Below are 23,327 nucleotides of genomic sequence, written 5' to 3' on the forward strand. Positions count from 1 at the left end.
GATATTTGAATATTTTTGTTCTATTATAAATGGAATTTTTTTCTAATTTTCTCTTCAGACTGTTCAGTACTGGTGTACAGAAGCATTACTGATTTTTGCATATTAATCTTGTATCCTGCCACTTTGCTGAACTCATTTACTGGATCAGGTAGCTTTGTCATAGACATTTCAGAATTTTCTAAATACAGGATCATGTCATCTGTGAATAATGACAGTTTTACTTCCTCTTTTCCTATTTGGATGCCTTTTTTTATTCTTGCCTAATTGCTCTAGCTAGATCTTCCAGCACAATATTGAATAACAGTGGTGACAGTGGGCATTCTTGTCTTGTTTCTGATCTTAAAGGGAAAGTTTTCAGCCTTTCCCCAGTGAGTGTGATGTTGGCTGTGGGATTTTCATATATGCACTTAATCATATTGAGGAATGTTCTTTCCGTTCCTATTTTTCGAAGTGTTTTTATGAAGAAAGTATTCTGGATTTTGTTGAATGCTTTTTCTGCATCAATTGAGATGAACATGCAGTTGTTGTCCTTCAGTTTGCTAATGTGTGTACTAAGTTGATTGATTTTCTTTTGTTGAACCATTTGAGACTTTTTTTTTCCCCTATTGTTTGCTTGTCGTCTGCTCATTATCTACTCTTTTTTGTTCATTGTCTGCTGGTTGTTTGTTTTTCTTTAGGAGGCAATGTGTACAGAACTCAGTATTTCCCATGTGGGAGGTGGGCACTCAACTGTTCAGGCCACATCTGCTCCCAGATTTACTCTTTTGATGTGCTGTTGGATTCTATTTTCAAGTATTTTGTTGAGAAACTTTGCATCTATGTTCATTGGAGAGATTGGTCTATAACTTTCTTTCTTGTAGTATCTTTATGTGGCTTTGGCATTAGGGTAATATTGGCTTCATAAAATGTGTTAGGTAATTTTCATCCTCTTTGATTTCTTGGAAGAGTTTAAACAGGATTGTTGTTAATTCTTCTCAGAACGCTTGGTGGAATTCACCTATGAAGCCATCTGGTCCTGGATTTTTCTTTGTTGGGAGATTTTTGAGGACTTTCAATCTCTTTAAATGTGATTGGTTTGTTGAGTTCTTACATTTCTTATAGAGTCAAAGTGGGCTGTTTGTGCTTTTCTAGAAATTTGCTCATTTCATCTGGGTTGTCTAGTTTGCTGGCATACAGTTTCTGATAATATCCTTTTATGATCCTTTTTATCCCTGAGGTCAGTCGTATCCCCCCTTTCATTTCTAATTTTGTTTCTTAGCATCTTCTTTCTTTTTTTATTTGTTAGTCTACCTAAGGGTTTATCAATTTTATTAATCTTCTCAAAGAATCAGCTTTTGGTTTTGTTGATTTTCTCTATTGTTTTGTTTTGGTTTTTGTTCTCAATTTCATTTATTTCTGCTCTAATCTTTATCATCTTTCATTCTGCTTGCTTTGGATTAGTTTGCTGTTCTTTTTCTAGTTCCTCCAGGTGTTCAATTAGGTATTTGACTTTTGCTCTTTCTTCTTTCATTTTTTTTTAAGTTTTATTTTTATTTATTTCTCTCCCCTTTCCCCCCACCCCCCATTGTCTGCTCTGTGTGTCCATTTGCTGTGTGTTCTTCTGTGTCTGCTTGTCAGGTGGCACTGGGAATCTGTGTCTCTTTTTGTTGCGTCATTTTGCTATGTCAGCTCTCCATGTGTACAGCACCACTCCTGGGCAGGTTGTGCTTTTTTCACACAGGGCGGCTCTCCTTTCGGGGCACACTCCTTGCACATGGGGCACCCCTACATGGGGGCACCCCTGTGTGGCATGGCACTCCTTGCGTGCGGCAGCACTACACATGGGCCAGCTCACCACACAGGCCAGGAGGCCCTGGGTACCAAACCCTGGACCTCCTATATGGTAGGCGGATGCCCTATCAGTTGAGCCACATCCGCTTCCCTCTTCTTTTTTAATATAGGTGTTTAGAGATATAAATTTCCCTTTCAGCACTGCCTTCATTGTATCCCATAATTTTTTTTATGGTGGTACTTAAACCTCATACAAGGGAAGCAGGCCCTCAAACCACTGAGCTATACCCACTCCTCTATCCCATAAGTTTTGATAAGTTGTGGTTCTCATTTTCATTTATTTCAATATATTTACTAATTTCTCTTGTAATTTCTTCTTTAACTCACTGATCTTTTAGAAGTGTGTTGTTTAGCCTCCATGTATATGTAAACTTTTCCCCTTTCTCAGCCATTATTGACTTCCCGTTTCATCCCATTATGATCTGAGAAAGTGCTTTGTATAATTTCAGCCTTTTTATATTTATTGAGAGCTGTATCATGACCCAAAATGTGGTCTATCCTAGAGAAAGATACATGAGCACTGGAGAAGAATGTATAACCTGCTGATTTGGGATGCAACGTTCTGTATATTTCTGTTAGGTCTGGCTCATTTATCATATTCTTCAAGTCCCGTGTGCTCTTCATGAATTATTCATTTTTGTAGCCCTTATATTTAGCATAGTTAATTGCACGTACATAGTAAGTGCTCAAAATATATTTATTCAATAGAATTTAAATGAAGTGAATTGACAGTCAAGATTCTAACAAAAGTTATTTGTGGCATGGTGCCTAAAGTCCTGGCTCTTATTGGGTATGAATTCCCCAGTCATAATCCTTCACCCTTTTTTCTCACCACCACCTCCACCACACATCGAGTCAGATGTCCTGTGTGGAATTCATAAGTATGCCTGTGTGTCCATCCTAAGGCCTTTGTATGGCATGACTCATCACAGCAGGCCTCTGACCTAGCTGGAAAGAACTGAAAAGGAGGTGTCACAGTTCTGGAATTCTCCTCTGGCTAGGTCCAAAGATTTTCCAGACATCCTAGCCAGAAAACTTAAATCCAGAACCATAATAAGTCTTCTGCAATGCTTAGTGGTTTTCTAAGTACCTGTATCTTATCGACTTTGATATTTGCATGTTCCAATTAGACAAAGAACATTGGCCTCCATTGTCAGCTACCATTTCACACTTTCATTGTATGAGAGGTATAGTTTCCGGTGGTTATTAAAAGCTAAGGCATGATGGAGCTCACTCAGATGTGATCTTTGTTCACAAGCCTCTCCTGTTCCTTTTACCAGAACTGTAGTTGGTGCTGGGGTTTAATATATACCCAGGGGACCTGAATCTCTGGACTGACTATGTGATAGCCAGGCCCTGAGCCTCAACAGACTTCAGCTCCTACACTCTGGTTTATTGGACTTACCCCACTCAGCTAACATGGAGGTGAAGAAGGTCAACCACCACACCATGGAGCCAAGAGTGCCTACAACTGAAAGCAGGAGAATTGCATGCAGCATCCATGTGGAATCTAAGCCCCTTCTTGTTACAGATGCGGAGTGGACACAACCATTCCAAGGTCCACAGGATGGAGGAATAGAGTATGGATTAGAATGGACTTACTGATAATCTATTCAGGAATTATTGTGATTAGTAATTGAAGAAAATGTGGCATTGGTGTGGAGAAAGTGGCTGCTGGGGGTAGGGAATGGGAGGAAGAGATGAGATGTGGAGGTGTTTTCGGGACTTGGAGTTGTCCTGGGTGATGCTGTAGGGACAGTTACTGGACATTGTATGTCCTCCCTTGGCCCACTGGGTGGAACGTGGTAGAATGTGGACTATGGTGTGGACCATTGACCATGAGGTGCAGCAGTGCTCTGAGATGTATTCACCAAATGCAATGAATGTCTCATGATGATGGAGGAGATTGTTGTTATGGGGGAGGAGTGGGGTGAGGCGGGTGGGGGGTATATGGGGACCTCATATTTTTTTAATGTAATATTAAAAAAATAAAGACAAAAAAAAACTAAGGCAATAGAGTTAGACAGATCTAGATAACAATTCCCAGTTTTACCATTTACCAGCTTTGTAACCTAGGGCAAGTTAATCTTTTAATTACCAGTTTCTCCATCTGTTTCATAGTGTATATGTGAATTAATGAGGCAATCCATATAAAGTGTTCAGCATAAGGGTCAGAACATAGTAAGTCTCAAAAACGTGCTAGCTATTGTCATTACTGATGCTTCAACTAGTCCAACTGTAAAGTCAAGTTCATCTATGTCAGTTTCTAGGTTAGCCACCTATCAATATATCCATTCTTCTACGCATGTGCTTCTTTAACATAATTACCTCATATGCATTTAGGAATGATGTTAGTATAATCCAGAAGTTGTGCTGGTTCCAGCGTGATTTTTCCTGACACATTAAATGTTTTGTAACAGTCTAAACCAAGGTTTCTCACAGTTAAAGAATCAGCCTTAGCAAAATATGAAGACTGTAAGAAAAAAACTGAAAATCTACAGAAATAACTTTCTTTCCTGTAAGCAATGCCTGGGATGCTATAAATGCAAATAAAAAAACTGCAACGGGGAAGCGGATGTGGCTCAACTGATAGAGCTTCTGCCTATCATATGGAGGGTCCAGGGTTCGATCCCAGGGCCTCCTGGTCCGTGTGGTGAGCTGGCCCACACGCAGTGCTGCTGCGTGCAAAAGTGCCCTTCCACACAGGGGTGGGTGTCCACCACATAGGGGAGCCCCATGCACAAGGAGTGCACCCCGCAAGGAGAGCTGCCCCGCATGAAAAAAGCACAGTCCTCCCAGGAGTGGTGCTGCACACATGGAGAGCTAACGCAGCAAGATGATGCAACAAAAAGAGACACAGATTCCCGGTGCTGCTGATAAGGATAAAAGTGATCACCGAAGAACACACAGCAGGAAGCTGACTTGGCCCAGTGGGTAGGGTGTCCGTCTACCACATGGGAGGTCCGCAGTTCAAACCCCGGGCCTCCTTGACCCGGGTGAAGCTGGCTCACGCGTAGTACTGATGTGCGCAAGAAGTGCCCTGCCATGCAGGGGTTCCCCTACGTGGGGACACAAGGAGTGCGCCCCATAAGGAGAGCGGCCCAAAGCGAAAAGAAAGTTCAGCCTGCCCAGGAATGGCGCCGCACACACGGAGAGCTGACACAACAAGATGACGCAATAACAACAAAAAAAGAGACACAAGATTCCCATGCCGCTGACAACAACAGAAGCAGACAAAAGAAGATGTAGCAAATAGACACACAGAACAGACAACTGGCCGGGAGGGAGGAGGGGAGGAAAAGAGGAGAGAAATAAAAAAATAATAATAAAAAAAAAGGAACACACAGCGAATGTACACAAGAGAGTAGACAACTGGGGCGGGGGGGAGGGGAGAGAAATAAAAATAAATATTAAAAAAAAAAAAACTGCAATGGCATTTCCCCCTGTATTAAAATAATGAGTTAATGAAAAACAGGGATTAATGATCCAGGCCTCACCCTCGATCAATTTTTAAATTTTTATGAAATTGGTCTCTATTGAAAATGAGTGCTCTCTAGGATCTACATCTAGGAGGAATAAGCAGGAACCTATGGTTTAAAGCTGCAAAGGACACTTGGTACACTTTCCAGTAGAGATGAACTATACTAGAATTTTTAATAGGATAAAGTTTTTACTAATGTTCTGGTTACAAAGCTTCACAGGTGTTGACTGTTCTGCCCAACGCTAATTTCCCCATAAGTCCTGTGATTTTAAGTGCCCAGTTTTGCCGAATGGGAAGTTTTTCAAGAACATATCTTGGCACTATATCTAACAACCTCTTTTCCTCTAAAGTCTCACCTCTTAATAATATGAGAGTCCTGGCTATTGTTGACTTATTTCTCGGCAAGTATTTCTCTTACCAGTGTACCCAGGATGTATCTGTATTTTTTCTGGATTTGCATAAGTTATTGTATGTCATTCATCATTATATTCCTTCGATTTGAACCAAGTTGATTATTTACCTACAATGTGCAAGACCCTCTGGGGATTTAAAGTCCTGATACTTGGATTTAAGATCCTTAAAATCTAGCAAGGAAGATAAGTATTTCCAAGTAAGTGAAATCTAAGTTAATATATGAATAAAAATATAAAGATTTAGAAATTTTAGGAGAGAGAGCTCTCATGGTGATAGGTGTTTTTTTCCTGTATCATCTTCTACTAGCATTGTCATAATTGTTTTTTATTTTCCCTATTAAAATAATTTCATGTGATAGTTAGTTTGTATTAAAAATCTTCCCTTTGAATCTTTTTCGGTCCCTAGAGGAACGCCTACTACTTTTTAAAAAATCATTTAACTTCTTTTTTCTTAAAACCAAGATTTCGGTCAAGAAAGATGATTCCAAAATGCATCCATTTATACTGACTAACGTCACTAAGTACAAATGAAGTCAATGGTGTACCCAATTAGCATGCTGCTCTATATGTCAATAAAGCAAGCCCTCTCCAACCCCCAGCCTTGGCCCCCTGGCAAACATAGATAAATGATTGTGCACTGTGGGATGATACCTTTAGGTGAGAACTTTGGTTCATGCAGTAAGCTGCCATGGAGGTTGCACTCAAAACCCAAATCCCAGGCACCCAAAGTCAATCAGCAGTGGTGGCAGCTCATTGCATCAGCTATGTTCCTTCCACAACACCAGGTGAATTCTATGGTCAGTCAGGCATGCTTGTGGCAGGGACCAAGATCATAGCATTGTGCCCACCCAGTCCATTCAGCCAGGATGGTTCACCTGCCAGGAAGTTGAGCCTCTTTCATTTCTTGAACTCTGGGAGAGGGCAGCAGCTAATCAGGCTCTCTGTCATCAAGACCATGATGTACAGATAGCAGTTGTCAAACAGCAGGGCAAAGATATCTCCAAAGCCAAGGAAGGCCAAGTTTACTATCTCAGGGTCTTGATGACCCTGAGAATATCATAACTGGCAAAGTCCCACTGGTAGATACCTATTGCTAAACTACAGACGATGTATTTGCCTCAAAATGAAGTCTTGGGAAGTGGATGTGGTTAACTGATAGAGCATCCACCTACCGTATAGGAGGTCCCCGGTTCAAACCCCGGGCCTCCTTGACCCGTGTGCAGCTGGCCCATGCGCAGTGCTGATGCACACAAGGAGTGCCCTGCCACGCAGGGGTGTCCCCCACGTAGGGGAGCCCCACACGCAAGGAGTTCGCCCCACAAGGAGAGCTGCCCAGCACAAGAAAAAGCCCAGCCTGCCCAGGAGTGGTGCCGTGTACATGGAGAGCTGATGCGGCAAAATGACACAAAAAGAGACACAGATTCCCATTGCCTCTGACAAGAATGCAAGTGGACACAGAACACACAGCGAATGGACACACAGAGAGCATACAACTGGGGGGTGGAGGGGGAGAAAAATTAATTTTTAAATAATCTTGGGGGAAAAATATGAAGTCTTGGCTGCAGGTAGATATTTCTATCCTCAGAGACAGACAGTGCCTTTAAGCTTTCGGAGGTGATTTCTCTCCCAGATGTCCAGATCTTGAAAAAAAAATTTTTTTAACTACCTTGGTGTGATTCATTCCTTGTGCCCAGGAGTATGTTTAGGCAGGTACCAGCAGATAAAGCCCACACTTTCACAGTGAAGTCCACAGAGTCAGTCAACAAGATACCAAGTTCATCATTGTAGTCCACACTAAACACCGCCCTCATGTGCCACCAGAAGTGCTGGGTCCGGGCTCTGGAACTCCATTCCCAGCAGGCCACAGTGTTGTCAGAGGAGTCTACCACAAGCTTCTGCTCGTCAAACTTTGCCACTACACAAGTGTGGCTCTGGATGTCATAAATGCACTGTCTTGTCCTCACATCCCACAGTTTTGCAGACAAGTCATCTGACCTTGTTCAGAGGAGCCCATCTTTAGAGTAAAGATGCTTCATGGTCCTTCGATTGCTTCATTCTCAAAAGAGCCTTCAAATAAGCCTTCTTCCTGTGCAAAGTGTCTTGAACAGAATCATCTGTCTGCATATAGATTTTTACATGCAGCCTGTCACACCTCAGTACAGGCACTTAATCACCTTACTCCACTGTTTAGAGACAAGGCAGTATGTGAGTAAAGTCTAAGGACCAAGCCATTTTAACAAATAAAAACAGCTCCAAGGGAAGGAGTTTGAGGAAGCTGCACTTGAGGAGAGTCTCCAGGTTTTTGGAGAGATGCCTGAGTTGGACTGCCCCATTCAGACTAGTCAGAAGATCCAGAGTTTCATTTTTCTGCAAGTCCCCCAGAGAAAGAAATGTAGCAGAAATGTTACCAAGCCATGTCCTAAAGTCCTTTCCTTCCATAGGGCTTTAGAAAAATTTAACTCTTTCCTTGTATACCCACAATTATGGTGCAGCCCCTCACATTAGTACAGTGTTTTTTACTTCTAAACCACCTGCCCACGCTTCAGTAGCTTTCAAACTTACTGCAGTCCTGGAATGTCAGTAACTCATTTCGCAGAGGAAGAAACTGAGACAGTAGGAGGCAGAAACTGGGAGACTCAGTTTTCACATCTCTGAAATGATCTCCAGATCCCTTGCTCCCAGAGCCAAGACGCCAGACTCACACAACAGGGACTGTTCAGCCTCGACCCGCAGCCATGGTGCCTGGGCCCATGGCTTATTTGGAGATTTTTTTTTTTTTCAATGATAAATTATTATTCTGCCATTTCTGTGCCCTTAAATGACCACATTCTTCTGGTAGTGAAAGGGAATTTGTCTTAGCTTTGTCTTTAAAAAAGAAAAGTGCACTATCATTCCCTACTTTACTTCAAGTTTCATTTTAAAAGTTACTTATCTGGATGGAGACATGGTGAAATCCAATGCAGTCTAAATTTCTCACCTAAGGATTGTTGCATTTCTTTAAAAAAATTTTTTTCTTAATATCCTCTTTGTTTGTGGTTTTGTGAAAGCCCCAGGTCATACCCACAAAGTCTGGGTGGCTTCTAGAACTTCCATGTACCCTGGCTCTGAGATTCCCCAGGGCATCCATCCAAGTCACTTGCTCTAGAAGAGCCATTCAAACCATTCACAGTCTTTTCACTGCCTCAGGGCTATAAGCCCTGGTGGAACTTTGGCCCTTCATTTTGAATAATGTGTTATATTTAGGTACTACTTGGACATGAGGAAAATTTTAAGGGGAGGAATTTTTCCTGCAACAAAATCAACAAGTATTCATTGCAGAATACTCAAAAAATATTGAAATGCACATAGAAAATAACACTTAGCCATCCATACTGCCCCTAACCACAAAGTGCCAGTGGTGTATACACATTTTATGTGTTTTCTTCTGGTCTTTTTTAAATTCATGCATACATCCACCTTTTCTTTTAAAACCAAAGTAGAACTGTAGTATGCATACCATTTTGTAACCTACCCTCTTTTTAACATTTCCTATTACTGAAATGTTCAAACAGCTACAAAGGGAGACAATATAATGAGCCCACATATAACTGATCACCCAGCTTTAACAATTTTCTTGTCCAAACTTGTCCTGTTTATATCCGCTCCCTCATCCCTCTGACATCATACCATCTGTTTGTATGTATCTCTCAAAGATGAGGATTCTTGTGCTTTTTAATATGCAACATAACCACGATGCTAGTATCATATCTAAAATATCAATATAACTCTTTAATATCATCAAGTAGCCAGTCAGTGCTTTTCAAAAATAAGTGCTTATTGTTCAAGTAATGTAACCACTGTAGAAAAATTAGAAAATAAACTAAGAAAAAAAAATCTTACCTCCATATAAGGATAGTATTAACATTTTAGTATGTCATTACAGATTTTTTTCTATATATACATTTACATATTTTTTTACAATAGCTTTGAGATATAATTCACATAGCATACAGTTCACCCATTTTAAAGTATACAATTCAATTCATTCTTTTTTGGTATATTCACAGGGTTGTGCAACCATCACTACAGTGAATTTTAGAACATTTTCATCACCCCAAAATTAAAGTTCATACCCATTAGCAATAACTTGTCATTTCCTATAACAACCACCCCCCCCATCATCCCCAGTCCTAGGCATCCAGTATTCTATTTTCCCTCTCTATAGATTTGTTTATTCTGAACATTTCATATAAATGGAATTATTCAATATGCAGTCTTTTGTGATTGGCTTCTTATATTTAGCATGTTTTGAAGGTACTTCCATGTTGTAGCACATATTAGTACTTCATTCCTTTTTATTGCTAAATAATATTAACAGCAATGTTATAACATACTATTGCTAAATAATATTACATTGTATCATAAAAATTGTATCCTACCAAGTGACCACCATTAGGAGCTTTTTAGGGGGGGCAATTAAAATGTTCTAAAATTGGGGAGCACATGTGGCTCAAGTGGTTGCACACCTGCTTTCCACATAGGAAGTCCCAGCTTTGGTTCCTGTTGCCTCCTAAAAAAAAACAAAGAAAAAACGCCTAAAAACAAAAAAACTGACTACAAGCAAATAAATTAGAAAAGCATCTCAGGGGAGCCAGTGTGGTTCAGTGGTTCAGTGCATACAAGGTCCCAGGGTTAATCCCTGGCTCCAGTGCCTCAAAAAAACAAAGTTCTAAAATTGATTGAGGTGAGTGTTGCGTAACTCTGAATATACCAAAAACCATTGAACTGGACATATTTAATGGGTGAATTGTGAGATATATTAATTATATTTCAACAAGGCTGTTATTAAAAATTGTGTCATGCCATACCTTATAAACAACTTTTTTTAGGATGTACCAGGGATTGAACCCCAAACCTCATTCCTGGGAAGCAAGTGCTCAACCACTAAGCTATACCTACTCTCTGATGACAGCCAGTTTTTGTTTTGTTTTGTTTTTGTTTTTTTAGGAGGTACTGGGGATCAAACGCAGAGCCTCTTCATGGGAAGCAGGCACTCAACCACTTGAGCTATATCCGCTCCCCTATGAATGACTTTTTTTCACTTAATGATATTACTAATGTTTTCCCATATCAGTAAATATTCTTCAAAATATAGTTTTTAATTGCCATATAATGATTTTTATTTTATTTAACAAATCCTCTATTTTTAGAAAGTTAGGTTATTTTCCTTAACTTTTGCAATTATATAAAATACTGTCATTATTTGCTCATTTCTGATTATTTCATGAAAAAAAAAAAGCTTTTGTACTCTTTTACTAGCACTGTAATGTTTTTGCTGCTAAAAATTCTTCAACTTCCCCTTTCTCACATCATATACAAAAATTAGTCCAAAATGGATCAATGACCTAAATATTTAAGAATATCATTTTTTCTAAGTAGACACAATCTAAATATAGGAGCAAAACCATAAACTCTTAGAAGAAACCATAGAGGTAAATCTTTAAGACCTTGAATTTGGCGTGATGGAAGCAACCCAAGTGACCATTAACAGATGAATGGGTAAACAAAATGTGGTATATCCATTCAATGGAGTATTATTCAGCCACAAAAAGGAATGAACTTCTGATACATTTTACAAGATGGATGAGCTTTGAAGATACCATTTGAGTGAAATAAGCCATATACTAAAGAACAATTATTATATGATTTCACATATATGGAATGCTTAGATTAAGCAAGGTCATAGAGACAGTAAGTAGATTACAGGTTACCAGGGGCTGGGGATGTAGGACGTTATGAGAGGGGAATGGGGAATTATTGCTTAATGGGTTCAGAGTTTCTATTTGGGATGATGAAAAAGTTTTGGAAATAGACAGTTGTGATGATTACACAACACTGTGAAGGTAATTAATGCCCCTGAATTGTACACTTAAAAATGGTTAAGGTGACAAATTTTATATTATATATATTTTACAATAATTTTTTTTTAATTCTTCAGCTTTATTGCATAAGGTAGTTTTCTCTCTCAATTGTAGATTTCAGTGTGATGCCTTATAGTAGTTTTCTTAAGGATTCCTTTCATTCTTAAAGAAAAAAAAAAAAAAAGACAAATAGGCTTGGGTTAAACAGAATAAAGCTTTCTAGGCTAAGACTCCATTTCTTTACTAGCCTCATACAACAATTCAACAAAACAAGAACAATATTGTTACTTAACTAGGTAAGAAAGCAATGATTTAATTCATAGAAGTCCGTCTATTACTCGTGTGAGTAGAGGGGTTCAAGCATTTCATTTCTTACCTAAAAGGGAGCTGCTGGTAAATCTCATCGCAAGGACAGGTTATGATACATCTGAAATTGTTAAAATATCCTTCTGTTGTTCTCTTTCCCTTTCCCTTTCTTGCACACACAATTAATTCACAACCTTTGTTAGAGTGAACCTAAAAATGCCCTGGGACTGGTAAATCCACCTTGAGTACAGACTATTTGACTATGGGGCTCAGAAATATTCATGGTTCCTACTATTAAATAAACCTTTTCTAAATGTGGCCACCGCATAATTTCCTTCCCTGTCTTCATACTTAAGGATAAATTTACATCTTGTGATTTATAATTTGTTTTCTGACAAACATGCCACAGAAGAACTAATGTTTTCAGAGAAATAGTCATTTTAACTTTTTGCCGTTTTCTGAGGTAAATTCTGTTCTGTGGTGAATTTTCACATGCATTTACATGAGGCCATCAAACCGCCATGCTGTGAAGTTGGGATGCATGACATGTGAGCCTTGCAGTGCTGGGGAAAGAACATAAATTAGCCCAGAAAGCTTTGAGCATGTGACCAAGATTGGATGAATACCAATTTTACCTAATTACATGAGGTCCTGAATTGTGGAAACAAAACCCAGCTTAAAAGAAATCCAAATGAAATACCGCTTTTCCTCACTGACACCTTTTCTGAGGAGAAGAAAAGATCCATCCTTTCATCTCTCAGAGGACTGTGAAAGCCCATGAATTGCCACACTCAGACCCTGCTAGGAATGCCCATTAGCCACAGTGGCAGTAGCAACCATAAATTTTGACCTGCTAACTGGACTTGGAGAGTAAGCAAGCCCCCTAGAAGGTACCCTGCAAGCCTGCTGAGCAGCCAGCCACTAAAATTCTGAGTCCTGCTCACAGCCATCATGTGTAAGGCCTTTGGGACAGAGAGATTTGCTACTACATCAGGGATGCCAGCAATTCCATTTTGCTTTGATTTATGCTTACTGTAGATGTAGGAACCGTATGCCTGCTTCACATAATTTTATCTACTTTTTTTTTGGTGTCATTCATATTCCTGTTGCTTTTCTCTCCTGAATTCCTTCAGTTGTGTCTCATAGGTCCTCCAGTTCTTTTTAGATAAGATTTTCAAAATGCCTTTAAGGGGTTTAGAACTCAGTTTAAAACTTTAAGAGAAGGAAACAAGAGGATCTTAAATTAAGATTACGCTTCTTGGAAGCAATGCCCATGTCCTCTTCTAAACTGCAGAATGACTAGCCCCCTATGAGTTTGACAGATATTAAATCAATAACATATGGAGAGTTTTTCCTTTTACTTTCCCTTTTCTTTTCTGTTTTTAAACTCTAGGGCCGCAAAACTAGCTTTAAGCCACTAAAACCCTCTCCCTGAGAGTTGACCTCAACCTTAAAGGGAGGATTAGATTGAAGAATCTTTTTTTTTTATTTCTCTCCCCTTTATTTATTTATTTATCTATTTATCTATCTATCTATTTATTTATTTATTTATCTCCCTTTCCCCCCAGTTGTCTGCTCTCTGTGTACATTCGCTGTGTGTTCTTCTGTGACCCCTTCTATCCTCATCAGCGGCACGGGAATCTGTGTTTCTTTTTGTTACATCATCTTGCAGTGTCAGCTCTCCGTGTGGGCGGCGCCATTCCTGGGCAGGCTGCACTTTCTTTCGCGCTGGGCAGCTCTCCTTACGGGGCGCACTCCTTGCGTGGGGCTCCTCTGTGCGGGGGACACCCCTGTGTGGCAGGGCACTCCTTGAGCGCATCAGCACTGCTCATGGGCCAGCTCCACGGGGGTCAAGGAGGCCCGGGTGAACCACGGACCTCCCAGCAGACTTAACTCTTGAAACACCATCGATCCTAAATAGACAAGAGTGAAAGATTTTTTGTTGTTGTTGTTTTGCTTTTAATCATAATCTGTGTGGTTTTATATGTGGCTGGAAAAGATTAGAGGTTATTGCCTACCAGGAAACCAATAATGGGACAATTCCTCTTTACAATTTAGTATTTACATAAATATATTGAACATTGAAACTTGCTTGAGGCATGAATATAAAAATCGTTATGCAAACACAATTTTCTAATGAACAAGAAAATAATTGCTACTAAATCTCAATGTTTACTTTTAAGAATTGATCATAATATTATGATTTTCATCTTTGTGGGTGTTTTCCTTTTTTTGTTTTAAAGATTTAATTTTTTACTTATTTCTCTCCCCTTCCCCCCCTCCCCCAGTTGTCTGCTTTCTGTGTCCATTCACTATGTGTTCTTCTGTGTTTGCTTGTATTCCCGTGTGCAGCACTGGGAATCTGTGTCTCTTTTTGTTGTGTCATCTTGCTGCGTCAGCTCTCCATGTGTGCAGCATCACTCCTGGGCAAGCTGTGCTTTTTTTGCGCAGGGTGGCTTTCCTTACGGGGCACACTTCTAGCACATGGGGCTCCCCTACACAGGGGACACCCCTGCGTGGCACAACACTACTTGTGCATATCAGCACTGCACGTGGGCCAGCTCACCACACAGTCAGGAGGCCCGGGGTTTGAACCCTGGACACTCTATCAGTTGAGCTAAAGCCACTTCCCTGTTTTTCTTTTTTTTTTTTTTTTTTGAGATAAAGTTTCTAGATATGGGTTTGCTAAATAGTCTTTTTACTCTGACTTAATGAAGCAACAACAATCGCACTTAAAGTTCATTTGGGTAATAAACTTTTAACCAGTTAATTTCTGATATGAAATAAAATTATAGCTATGCCTAAATATTTAGTATTTATAGATTCAAAACCCCTGCCCCCCATTAAATTCTCAATGACTTACAAATGACTTTATCTGTAGGTATTTCTTCTTTCCTCTCTGTACAATGTGCATTCCCCAAGGATCACATGAAGTTCTTGTGAAACATAAACAACTTACTCTGGGACATATTTTATTCTTTTTTTTTCTGGGTCATATTTTGATGCTACTAGGACACTGAGACTGAATCTGGTAGAAATGTTTGTAACTTAATTATTGAGCCTGGTGTCTCAGTGAATTTATGCACCTATTTTTTTTTTTATTTTTTTAAAGCTCTTACTCCCTCTCTTCAGGAAAAAAAATCAAGATTGTTGTCTAGAAAGGATATTAAAACAAGGTGCTTATCCCAAATAGATGTGACTCCAATCTGCCTTGTTGATATGTTATATATTTTTTCCATTTTGAAATACTGTACAAATAGAAAGGCAGAATATAAACATAGCCATTTCAATATTAATGAAATCATACTATTATTAATTATGGATTTATATTGAAAGATTTAAAATGTTATAGGATTATTAATTGCATGATAATATTTTCCTTACATTACGGTTAGAGAGTTCCTGAAATTCCATTTTTCTGAAAGGTGACAGAGCTTTGGTATTGCCAAACGTGGGAGCAGAAATGGTTTTTCCCATTAATCCTGATGATGCAGCTGATAAATGATTTGTTGTTTTTCAGATTCATCAGCAGCTGAAATAGAATATTTCTAATGTATTTTCCCACCATTTTCAGCTATGTAAAGGAAAAATAAAATGTCCAGCTAACCTTGTAGTTTGATAATAAGTGGAAAGTAATGGAGTCAGCACTCTAGATTCCAGGAAAATGAGGTTGGCATGAGTAATTTAGACAGTGGCTCTCAACTTTGGCTGCATAGAAGAATCTTAGGCATCAGCATTATTTTAAAAATCTTTGCAAGTGATTTCAAGCCAAGATGGAGAACCACTAGTTTAAAAAGAACTGGGAATGGAAACTGAGTTAGGAGAGTATTAGGAGGAACCAGGTTAGAAGTAAGAAAGACTTCATTGGATAATTAGCAGTGAGATATCCAGAGATAGAAACCACAGGATTTATCTCCCACACAAGGTAGAAAATTGAAACAAAGATACCATCTTCATAAAATTGATGGTCATAACCTTGAATCTACATGAGGTTGCCTTAGAAGAGAACAGTTAGAGATCCTTGAGGAATAGCCACATTTATGGGTGGTGCTCTGATTACTCCACAGTGCTGTAATTCAAATTAAATTAGATAACAAATATGAAAATGTGTTTTTAAATATATAATATGTGCAAATAGGGGATTATTAGTAGTAACCTTAAGTTGTGCTGCTGTTCATAAACAATTTTGAATTGAGAAGCTTTGAACAATTTGTATTCCTGGTAGAGATGTAAAACAGTACTTGGCAATCCTAGCTCTCCTCTCCTCAGGAGCTTCCCATCTAATAGGGAAAACAGAATAAAGAAAAAAGTAACTGTAAGCAACAGGGCATATGTTCCATGAGGGCAGAAATTGTATCTCTAATATATCCCTAATTCCCTAATGCCTAACCCAGTAATTGAACCATATTAGGCTCTCCTAAATATTCGTTGAAAGAATTGACTATATAATATAATACAAAGCAAAAAGTCATAGAAATAAAATGCTATGGTAGTTTAGACGAAGGAGAGATTCCAAACCTGGAACAGTACCTGAATTATAGTAATAGTCATTCACTATAATGGCTACTCTTTGCATATCAGCCAAGAGCAAGGTATTATGTTGAGATGTGTACCTGTAGAATATGTGTATTCCAGTGTGTTCTCATTTAAATGTGGCAAATGAAAAGATCCTGACCATGCCTCTTCTCTCTGTAGGAATAGATAATCTCTATGAGAGGGCGCTTCACATCCGCAAACTCCTCTTGACTTTGCCCAGGTCGGTCCTTATAGTGATGAGATACCTCTTTGCCTTCCTTAATCAGTAAGTACTCTAATGGGTTGCCAAAATGCCCATCTTAATTCCATTTGCACTGCTTCTGAATTCTGTCTTTGTTCTTTAATCCTGTGAAATGTACATTGGGCTCCATCTATCAGCAGAGTTGAAGAGAATATGATTGAATATAGACTGAAGGTACATTTTTCCTTAGCAGATCAAGGGCACTGTATGATAGATGAAAGCTCTATCTCAGGTGCAGAAATGGTGGCCATAAATACAAAAATATCCAACTCTTGCTAAAGAGAACACTCTCCGGTGAAATATGTGTTTTTTCCAACTTCTATCCAAAGTTAATGTCATGGGTGTTTTTGTCAAAATGATGTAAACCACCTGCTCACTGCAGAAAATTTCTGTTATTTTTAATGTTGAAGTCATGGATGGAGGGAGATTATAGATGAGATTTATATGCAGATCTAAAAAAGGGTTTCTTCAAATTAAACATAATGAGACCTTGTCAAGAAGGTTTTCTCTAAAATAGTCTCTAAAACAATAACAGAAATCTTAAAAATTACTCATTTTCTCTTTTAATTAGGCATCTTGATTTTCAGTTATGTTACTTCGTGCTACATGGGTTCCATTATAAGAACATCTTCCCCAAGTCCTATCAAAGAGTCCCCTTGCTATTCAATATTTCAGTTAAACAGTTGGAAATTAAGAAATCTGGGGAAAATCAAATTTTTTGATTAATCTTGTGGAATTGTCTTCTTGTTCCAGTATGGATTCTCCCTCCGCTAAAATTGGGATATTTTCTCAGAGCTCTATGGAGATTAGAATTCTCAAAAGCTGTGGGATTTATTACAGCCCTACTGGCTGTTCCAGAAATCATATCTACCGTATTTGACCCCAAAAGCCAAATACCATAATACAGGGAACCATACAGAATGGGACTGTAGAGCATACCCTGTGGTGCCTATAGCATTCACAAATGATAGTAGGAACCCATTTGTGCAGAAATCACCCTTGAAAATAAGTAGTATCTAGAGGAATAGGTATGGATTATGTTCGGGTTAAACAGAAGCCAGTAGGTTAGGTTAAATGAGCAATGGCGTAGACACCCAGACTCTTTTCCCCCGTACCACCACCACCAAAATGGAGTGCTTTGTGTTCCAGCTGCCCCTCTCCTTGCTATCCCTACCAAATTTTCCTGACACTCCTCAGCCCATGATGAAACCCACTGTGAACCAGTAAACCACAGCAGAATAGGAAAGCAGGATTTTAATCAAAGTTCTCAAAGCCTGAATCTAACTCACCACACAGCCCAACAACATGACAAAGGCACCATGAGTCAAATGTCTGGCATTGCTTCCAGTGGTTTTGCCTAAAGATACTCTCTGGCTCCCCATACCTGTCTTTTTGCAGAGACAAGGGCCCATCCTCTAGGGCAGAATGCTTAGAAAAGGAGCATAGAGGTGTAGATTAAAGGTTCATTGTAATATTATAACTTAGAAATAGCATTTTCATATCAAGTTTTTGGTTTTCAAGCCAGCACTAAATTAAAGACCCAAAAATACTAACTGTGACTCTTCCCCTGAGGTTATGGGTGTCCTTTTGAAAATTAGACTATTCTTATTCTGAAAAGTCTTCTTCCTGCATCCATTTTCACCATGATCTGTAACATGATCATTTGCTGTTTAGTGAATTTTTTTTAAGATTGTATGTTTGAGAAATGGCAGAAGGGAAGACATATGTTAGCTGTGCAAATTATGCTTTTGTATTTTCTACTTTCTAGACTATCTTATTTCCAAAAAAAGGGTAAAGTGTCATACCATATGGTTCTCTTTTCTTTGTCTCTGTCACCATCTCACAGAGGCAGTTGAGTGTTTCTTTTTCCTCCTTCCATTTATCATCTGTTCACCTGGATTTTACATTTCTTTTCAAGATTGACATTCAATACCCTAAAAGATAACATCTCTAGTCTCCCTAAATGATACCTTGCCAGTGAGTTGGAGGCATAGCAAAGAGCTGGCGTAGTTTGAGTGCCCTGTGGAAAATATCTCACAAATATCCATTGGATTGAATTTAGCAATTAGTACTACACAACTGAATCTCTCCCCCAAAATTTGTGATTTACGAGCTTTAACTGGAATGGGAGATTTGATTAATCTTTTCCTCTTCTTTTGCATTTATAACATCTTTTGTGACATTGGTTGTTGCCTAATTTTAGTAGTCTTACCAAAAGCAGATTATAAAGTTCGGCATTGTTATTTGCTTCCTTTTAGTGGTTTTAAAGAAAAGGTGTTTTATTTTCCTCTAGGCTTTCCTCAGATTTATAGGAGAAAACTTGCATCTGAATTAATTGTTGAGTAGTGGGAGAAAAATTTTTATAGATACCCATAAAAGTTTATGGAAATTTTTGCTGCCCCTCCCAGATTTACCTAAGCAGCATTAATAGCCTGACCATAATACTTACAAATGAAACTCATTCACTTGATCCTGGACCCCTGGTAGTTGATATTATATTAAACTCCCTGATGGCTTTGAAAAATTCTACATTATTAAGCAAATAGGACTTATATTCCTTTCAGTTTCTATCTAGCTAAAAGATCATAAGTTGCTTTATTTCTCACTGAGCCCAGTTAAATTAGGATGGATTATTATTTTATTCTACTAAAAATAAAATTGTTTTTGATCTCTCTTTTCAGAATATGAAGTATCTTAGTAAATAGCTATTCTCTTTTTTTCCCCTTCTTTCATAACTCCTTTCTTACTGCCTTTTGTAGTCTTTCACAGTACAGTGATGAAAACATGATGGACCCTTATAACCTGGCCATTTGCTTTGGTCCAACACTGATGCCTGTCCCAGAAATACAGGATCAAGTGTCTTGCCAGGCTCATGTGAATGAAATTGTCAAAACCATCATCATCCACCATGAGACTATTTTCCCAGATGCTAAAGAGCTGGATGGCCCTGTTTATGAGAAATGCATGGCTGGAGACGACTACTGGTAAGTACAAGAATGTTTAGCCCCTTCCTCCCCCTCAAAAAAAATTATATTTATGGACGTACGGAAACCAAATTAATTAGGAAAAGGAATTGACCATAAGCCATCAAATGCTTCCCAAAAGATTGAGGGGGGTGAGGAAAGCTGTAATATTTGAAATAATTTAGAATACTAAGACCCATGATAACATTGCTTTCTTATTATGGAAACTAATTTCTTATTAGTCAACCTTCCCCTTTTCCAAGGAGTACATCTTTTTAGATATATCTACCCAATCATGACTTTTATAGAGAATAAAGGTTTTGATGTTATACAGAACTGTGTTTTTTATTCAATTAAATCAAGAAGTTATAACTGATTTAATCGATAGATTTTATCAAACTTCTCATTTCAAAGTAGTCCTGTCAACCAAATGTGTTTTCATTCTTATTTATATTCATTTTCACTCTTAATAATAAATATTATTCTAACCAATTATAGTAGTAAAGGACTTTTTGAGCAACTCTATTATATTAACATTATTGAGATAAAAATGTTTTGGTTAATATGGCATCTCCCAATCAGGTCATCTCCCAGTCAAGTGTAAAATGGGGAGATATAGTCATTTAAATAATCCCAAAGGTAGAGACTCCTAAATTCTTTATATATATATGCTATTTGCTATGCAAGTTTCCAGTGTCTGAGAAATCACCTTCAATAAAAGTAGCTTCTATTCCTTGATCCCCTACCACATGGCAGCTAGTGTGGTACTCAGTACACATGATATCTTTTATTCTCATGATCCCCCTGCCAAGTAAATTAAGAGAAGCCAAGGAACCTAGCTAGTGATTGATTGATAGTAACTTGAGGCAGCCAGGTCTAATTCCAAAGCCCACCTTAGTCTTCCTTGTCACCCACCCCGGAAGTTGCCCTGTGCAGCTCAGATTCAGGAGCAGCTAGAAATAGGCTAGTCTCAGTCCCTCATTCTGGATCTTCCTCAAGACACTGTTTCCCACCTCCTTACTGAAGATGACGTAGAAGTAGAATAAGTAGCTGAAATATCATTAAATAACTGAAAACACACTTTTTGTAAAAAAAAAAAAAAAAAAAAAGCTTGTAGTAGAATATGGCCATATGTCTTAAGAAAACTGAGTTGACTATTTCCAGAAGTCCTACTTTCCAAAATAACTGTGAAATATGAAAATATGATAGATTCCAGTTACATAATAGACCTAGCAATTTTATACATGAAATTCAATTCAATATTTACTTGAGCATTTACTATGTGCAAGGTATTAACTAAGCTTAGCTCTGAGAAGTTGAATGAATAAAACTCAGCCATGCTGAGATATGTAATTTTCTTTTCATTACCATAGACATTTCAAGACAATGTCAAAGGCATGTTTAGTATTTCTGGATATTCAGGGTTATATAAGTAAGCTCTGATCTTTTGTTCATTTAATCTGAGAGCAAGTATTTGTATATCTGGTCAAAACTATTTGATGCATTGTACCCTAGAACCTTTTGTAGCTGCTGCTTTTTATAATCAGGATGAAAAGCCCATAATAAAGAGTCTTGCAACTAGTAACATATGCTTGATTGTGTCCTTCTTCCTACATGTAGTGCTCTCTATGAGATTGCTGATTTAACCATAGTCGGTAATACAGGAGTTATCCTTGTCCCCCAACACCAGCAATATAAATGACTTTTATGGTAATATCAGGTTTGTATCTGTGACCACTGCATTCTATTTATCATCAGTGTTAAATGATAAATTTTTATTCTCATAGAGCTATAAGTAAGTATGTCAAAGATTTTACTTAACTCATTAGTAATGAAGGAGCCAGAAAAGATGCTATAACCAATTAGAAGAGAAAGTCCAAGGGCCATTACTATATATGTAGTAAAAGCATCTTGAAATGGATTTGCAAAAACCCGCCCTTCCATAGGGCAGTAGTCAGTCATATCCCACCAGAATTCAACTAATTTGCACTTCTGTGGATAAGAATTATTTATATTGCTATCAGTTTTCTACAAGTTAACTTCTATCTTTACAGAGTTGTACAAATAATCTAGTCAAAGATGAAGGTACATACACTCCTATGGGTTATCTAACCCCTAGAGGCTCCAGCTTTCATTAAGAGGGTATCTAGTAACTCTTGGCCCATTCCAAAGCCCTAAACTTTTCCTTACAGTAGTAATGGTTCATTTTAAAAATTCCTTCCAGTTTGGATTCATTCGAATTTCCATTTCCACTCCACAGTGACAGCCCATACAGTGAGCACGGTACCCTGGAGGAAGTGGATCAGGATGCTGGCACAGAGACCCACACCAGTGAAGATGGTATGCCTTTGTGCCCATGCTCTCATGAAACCATTGTTTATATCCCTTTTTTAAAAACTGCTTATATTAAAAGCTCAAAAGGTAAAAAAGAATATTTATTTTAAAAAATACATGGATGATATAGTGTTACAATGAAAACCCACAGAACTACCACCACATTTAGGAAAAAAGGCGTATCATTGCCTTTGCACTCCCCTGATCCCATTGCCCTCCCTACCCTTTGAAAGGTAACCAGTAATATGTTTGTCTATTTGGCCAACTGTTGTTTGATTTTCCATTTTCTTTTTTTTTTTTAAGATTTATTTTTTATTTATTTCTCTCCCCTTCCCCCGCCCCTCCCCCCAGTTGTCTGCACTCTGTGTCCATTTGATGTGTGTTCTTCTGTGACCACTTCTATCCTTATCAGCGGCATGGGGAATCTGTGTTTCTTTTCGTTGCTTCATCTTGGTGTGTCACCTCTCCGTGTGTGTGGCGTCATTCTTGGGCAGGCTGCACTTTCTTTCACCCTGGGCAGCTCTCCTTATGGGGCACACTCCTTGCACGTGGGGCTCCCCTACATGGGGACACCCCTGCGTGGCACGGCACTCCTTGCGTGCATTAGCACTGCGCATGGGCCAGCTCCACATAGGTCAAGGAGGCCTGGGGTTTGAACCGTGGACCTCCCATGTGGTAGGCGGACACCCTATCCATTGGGCCAAGTCCCTATTTTCCATTTTCTTGAACTCTGTAAATGGAATCATGCCATATATACTTTTTATGATTTTTCCCTACTCAATAATACATTATTGAGATTCATCCATGTTGTTGCATACAGATATAATCCTATACTTTCCACTGTATAACATTCTACTGTATTTGTCTGTTCCCACTTTTGATAAATATGTGGGATATATTACATTTTTTGCCACTTAAAACAGTGCTGCTATGAAGATTTTGAAATATGTATCCTATTGCAAATGTATAGGAGTTTCTCTAGGTTATATAGCTGAGAGTAACCGTGTCTTCAACTTTACCAGATACTGCCAAACTATTTTTCAGTGGTTTCTCCTACCCTCTGCGTATTAGTCTTTCCGTTGTACATATTCACCAACACTTGATCAAATATTTTCATCTTTGCCAGCCAGTATTGTCAGTGTCTAATTGTGTCTCATTGTGATTTTAATTTGCATTTCTCTGATTGCTAATGCGGTTGTATATGTTGAGATTTCTTCTTTTATGAAATTCCTATCAAGTCTTTTGCCCATTTTACTATGGGTTCTCTGGGCTTTTTGTTTTGGTTTTGTTTGGTTCGGATTTTGCTTTTCTTTTTCTTTTTTT

General features: G+C 38.5%; 1 protein-coding gene and 1 pseudogene across 2 annotated transcripts in view; one reads left to right on the forward strand and one right to left on the reverse strand.

Annotated features, from left to right (window-relative positions):
• The window catches only part of SRGAP1 (SLIT-ROBO Rho GTPase activating protein 1), a 309,052-nt gene that overhangs the window by 270,099 nt on the left and 15,626 nt on the right, over window positions 1-23,327 (forward strand). For both annotated transcript variants that reach the window (XM_004465049.5, XM_004465050.5), the window contains exons 16-18: window positions 16,626-16,731; window positions 19,467-19,691; window positions 21,931-22,010. In XM_004465049.5, the coding sequence (XP_004465106.1) occupies window positions 16,626-16,731; window positions 19,467-19,691; window positions 21,931-22,010 (411 nt within the window). The remainder of the gene's footprint in view (window positions 1-16,625; window positions 16,732-19,466; window positions 19,692-21,930; window positions 22,011-23,327) is intronic.
• On the reverse strand, window positions 6,483-8,178 carry LOC139440197 (F-box/WD repeat-containing protein 2 pseudogene; annotated as a pseudogene).

This window comes from Dasypus novemcinctus, chromosome 12 (genome assembly GCF_030445035.2).
Source record: "Dasypus novemcinctus isolate mDasNov1 chromosome 12, mDasNov1.1.hap2, whole genome shotgun sequence".
NCBI lineage: Eukaryota > Metazoa > Chordata > Mammalia > Cingulata > Dasypodidae > Dasypus > Dasypus novemcinctus.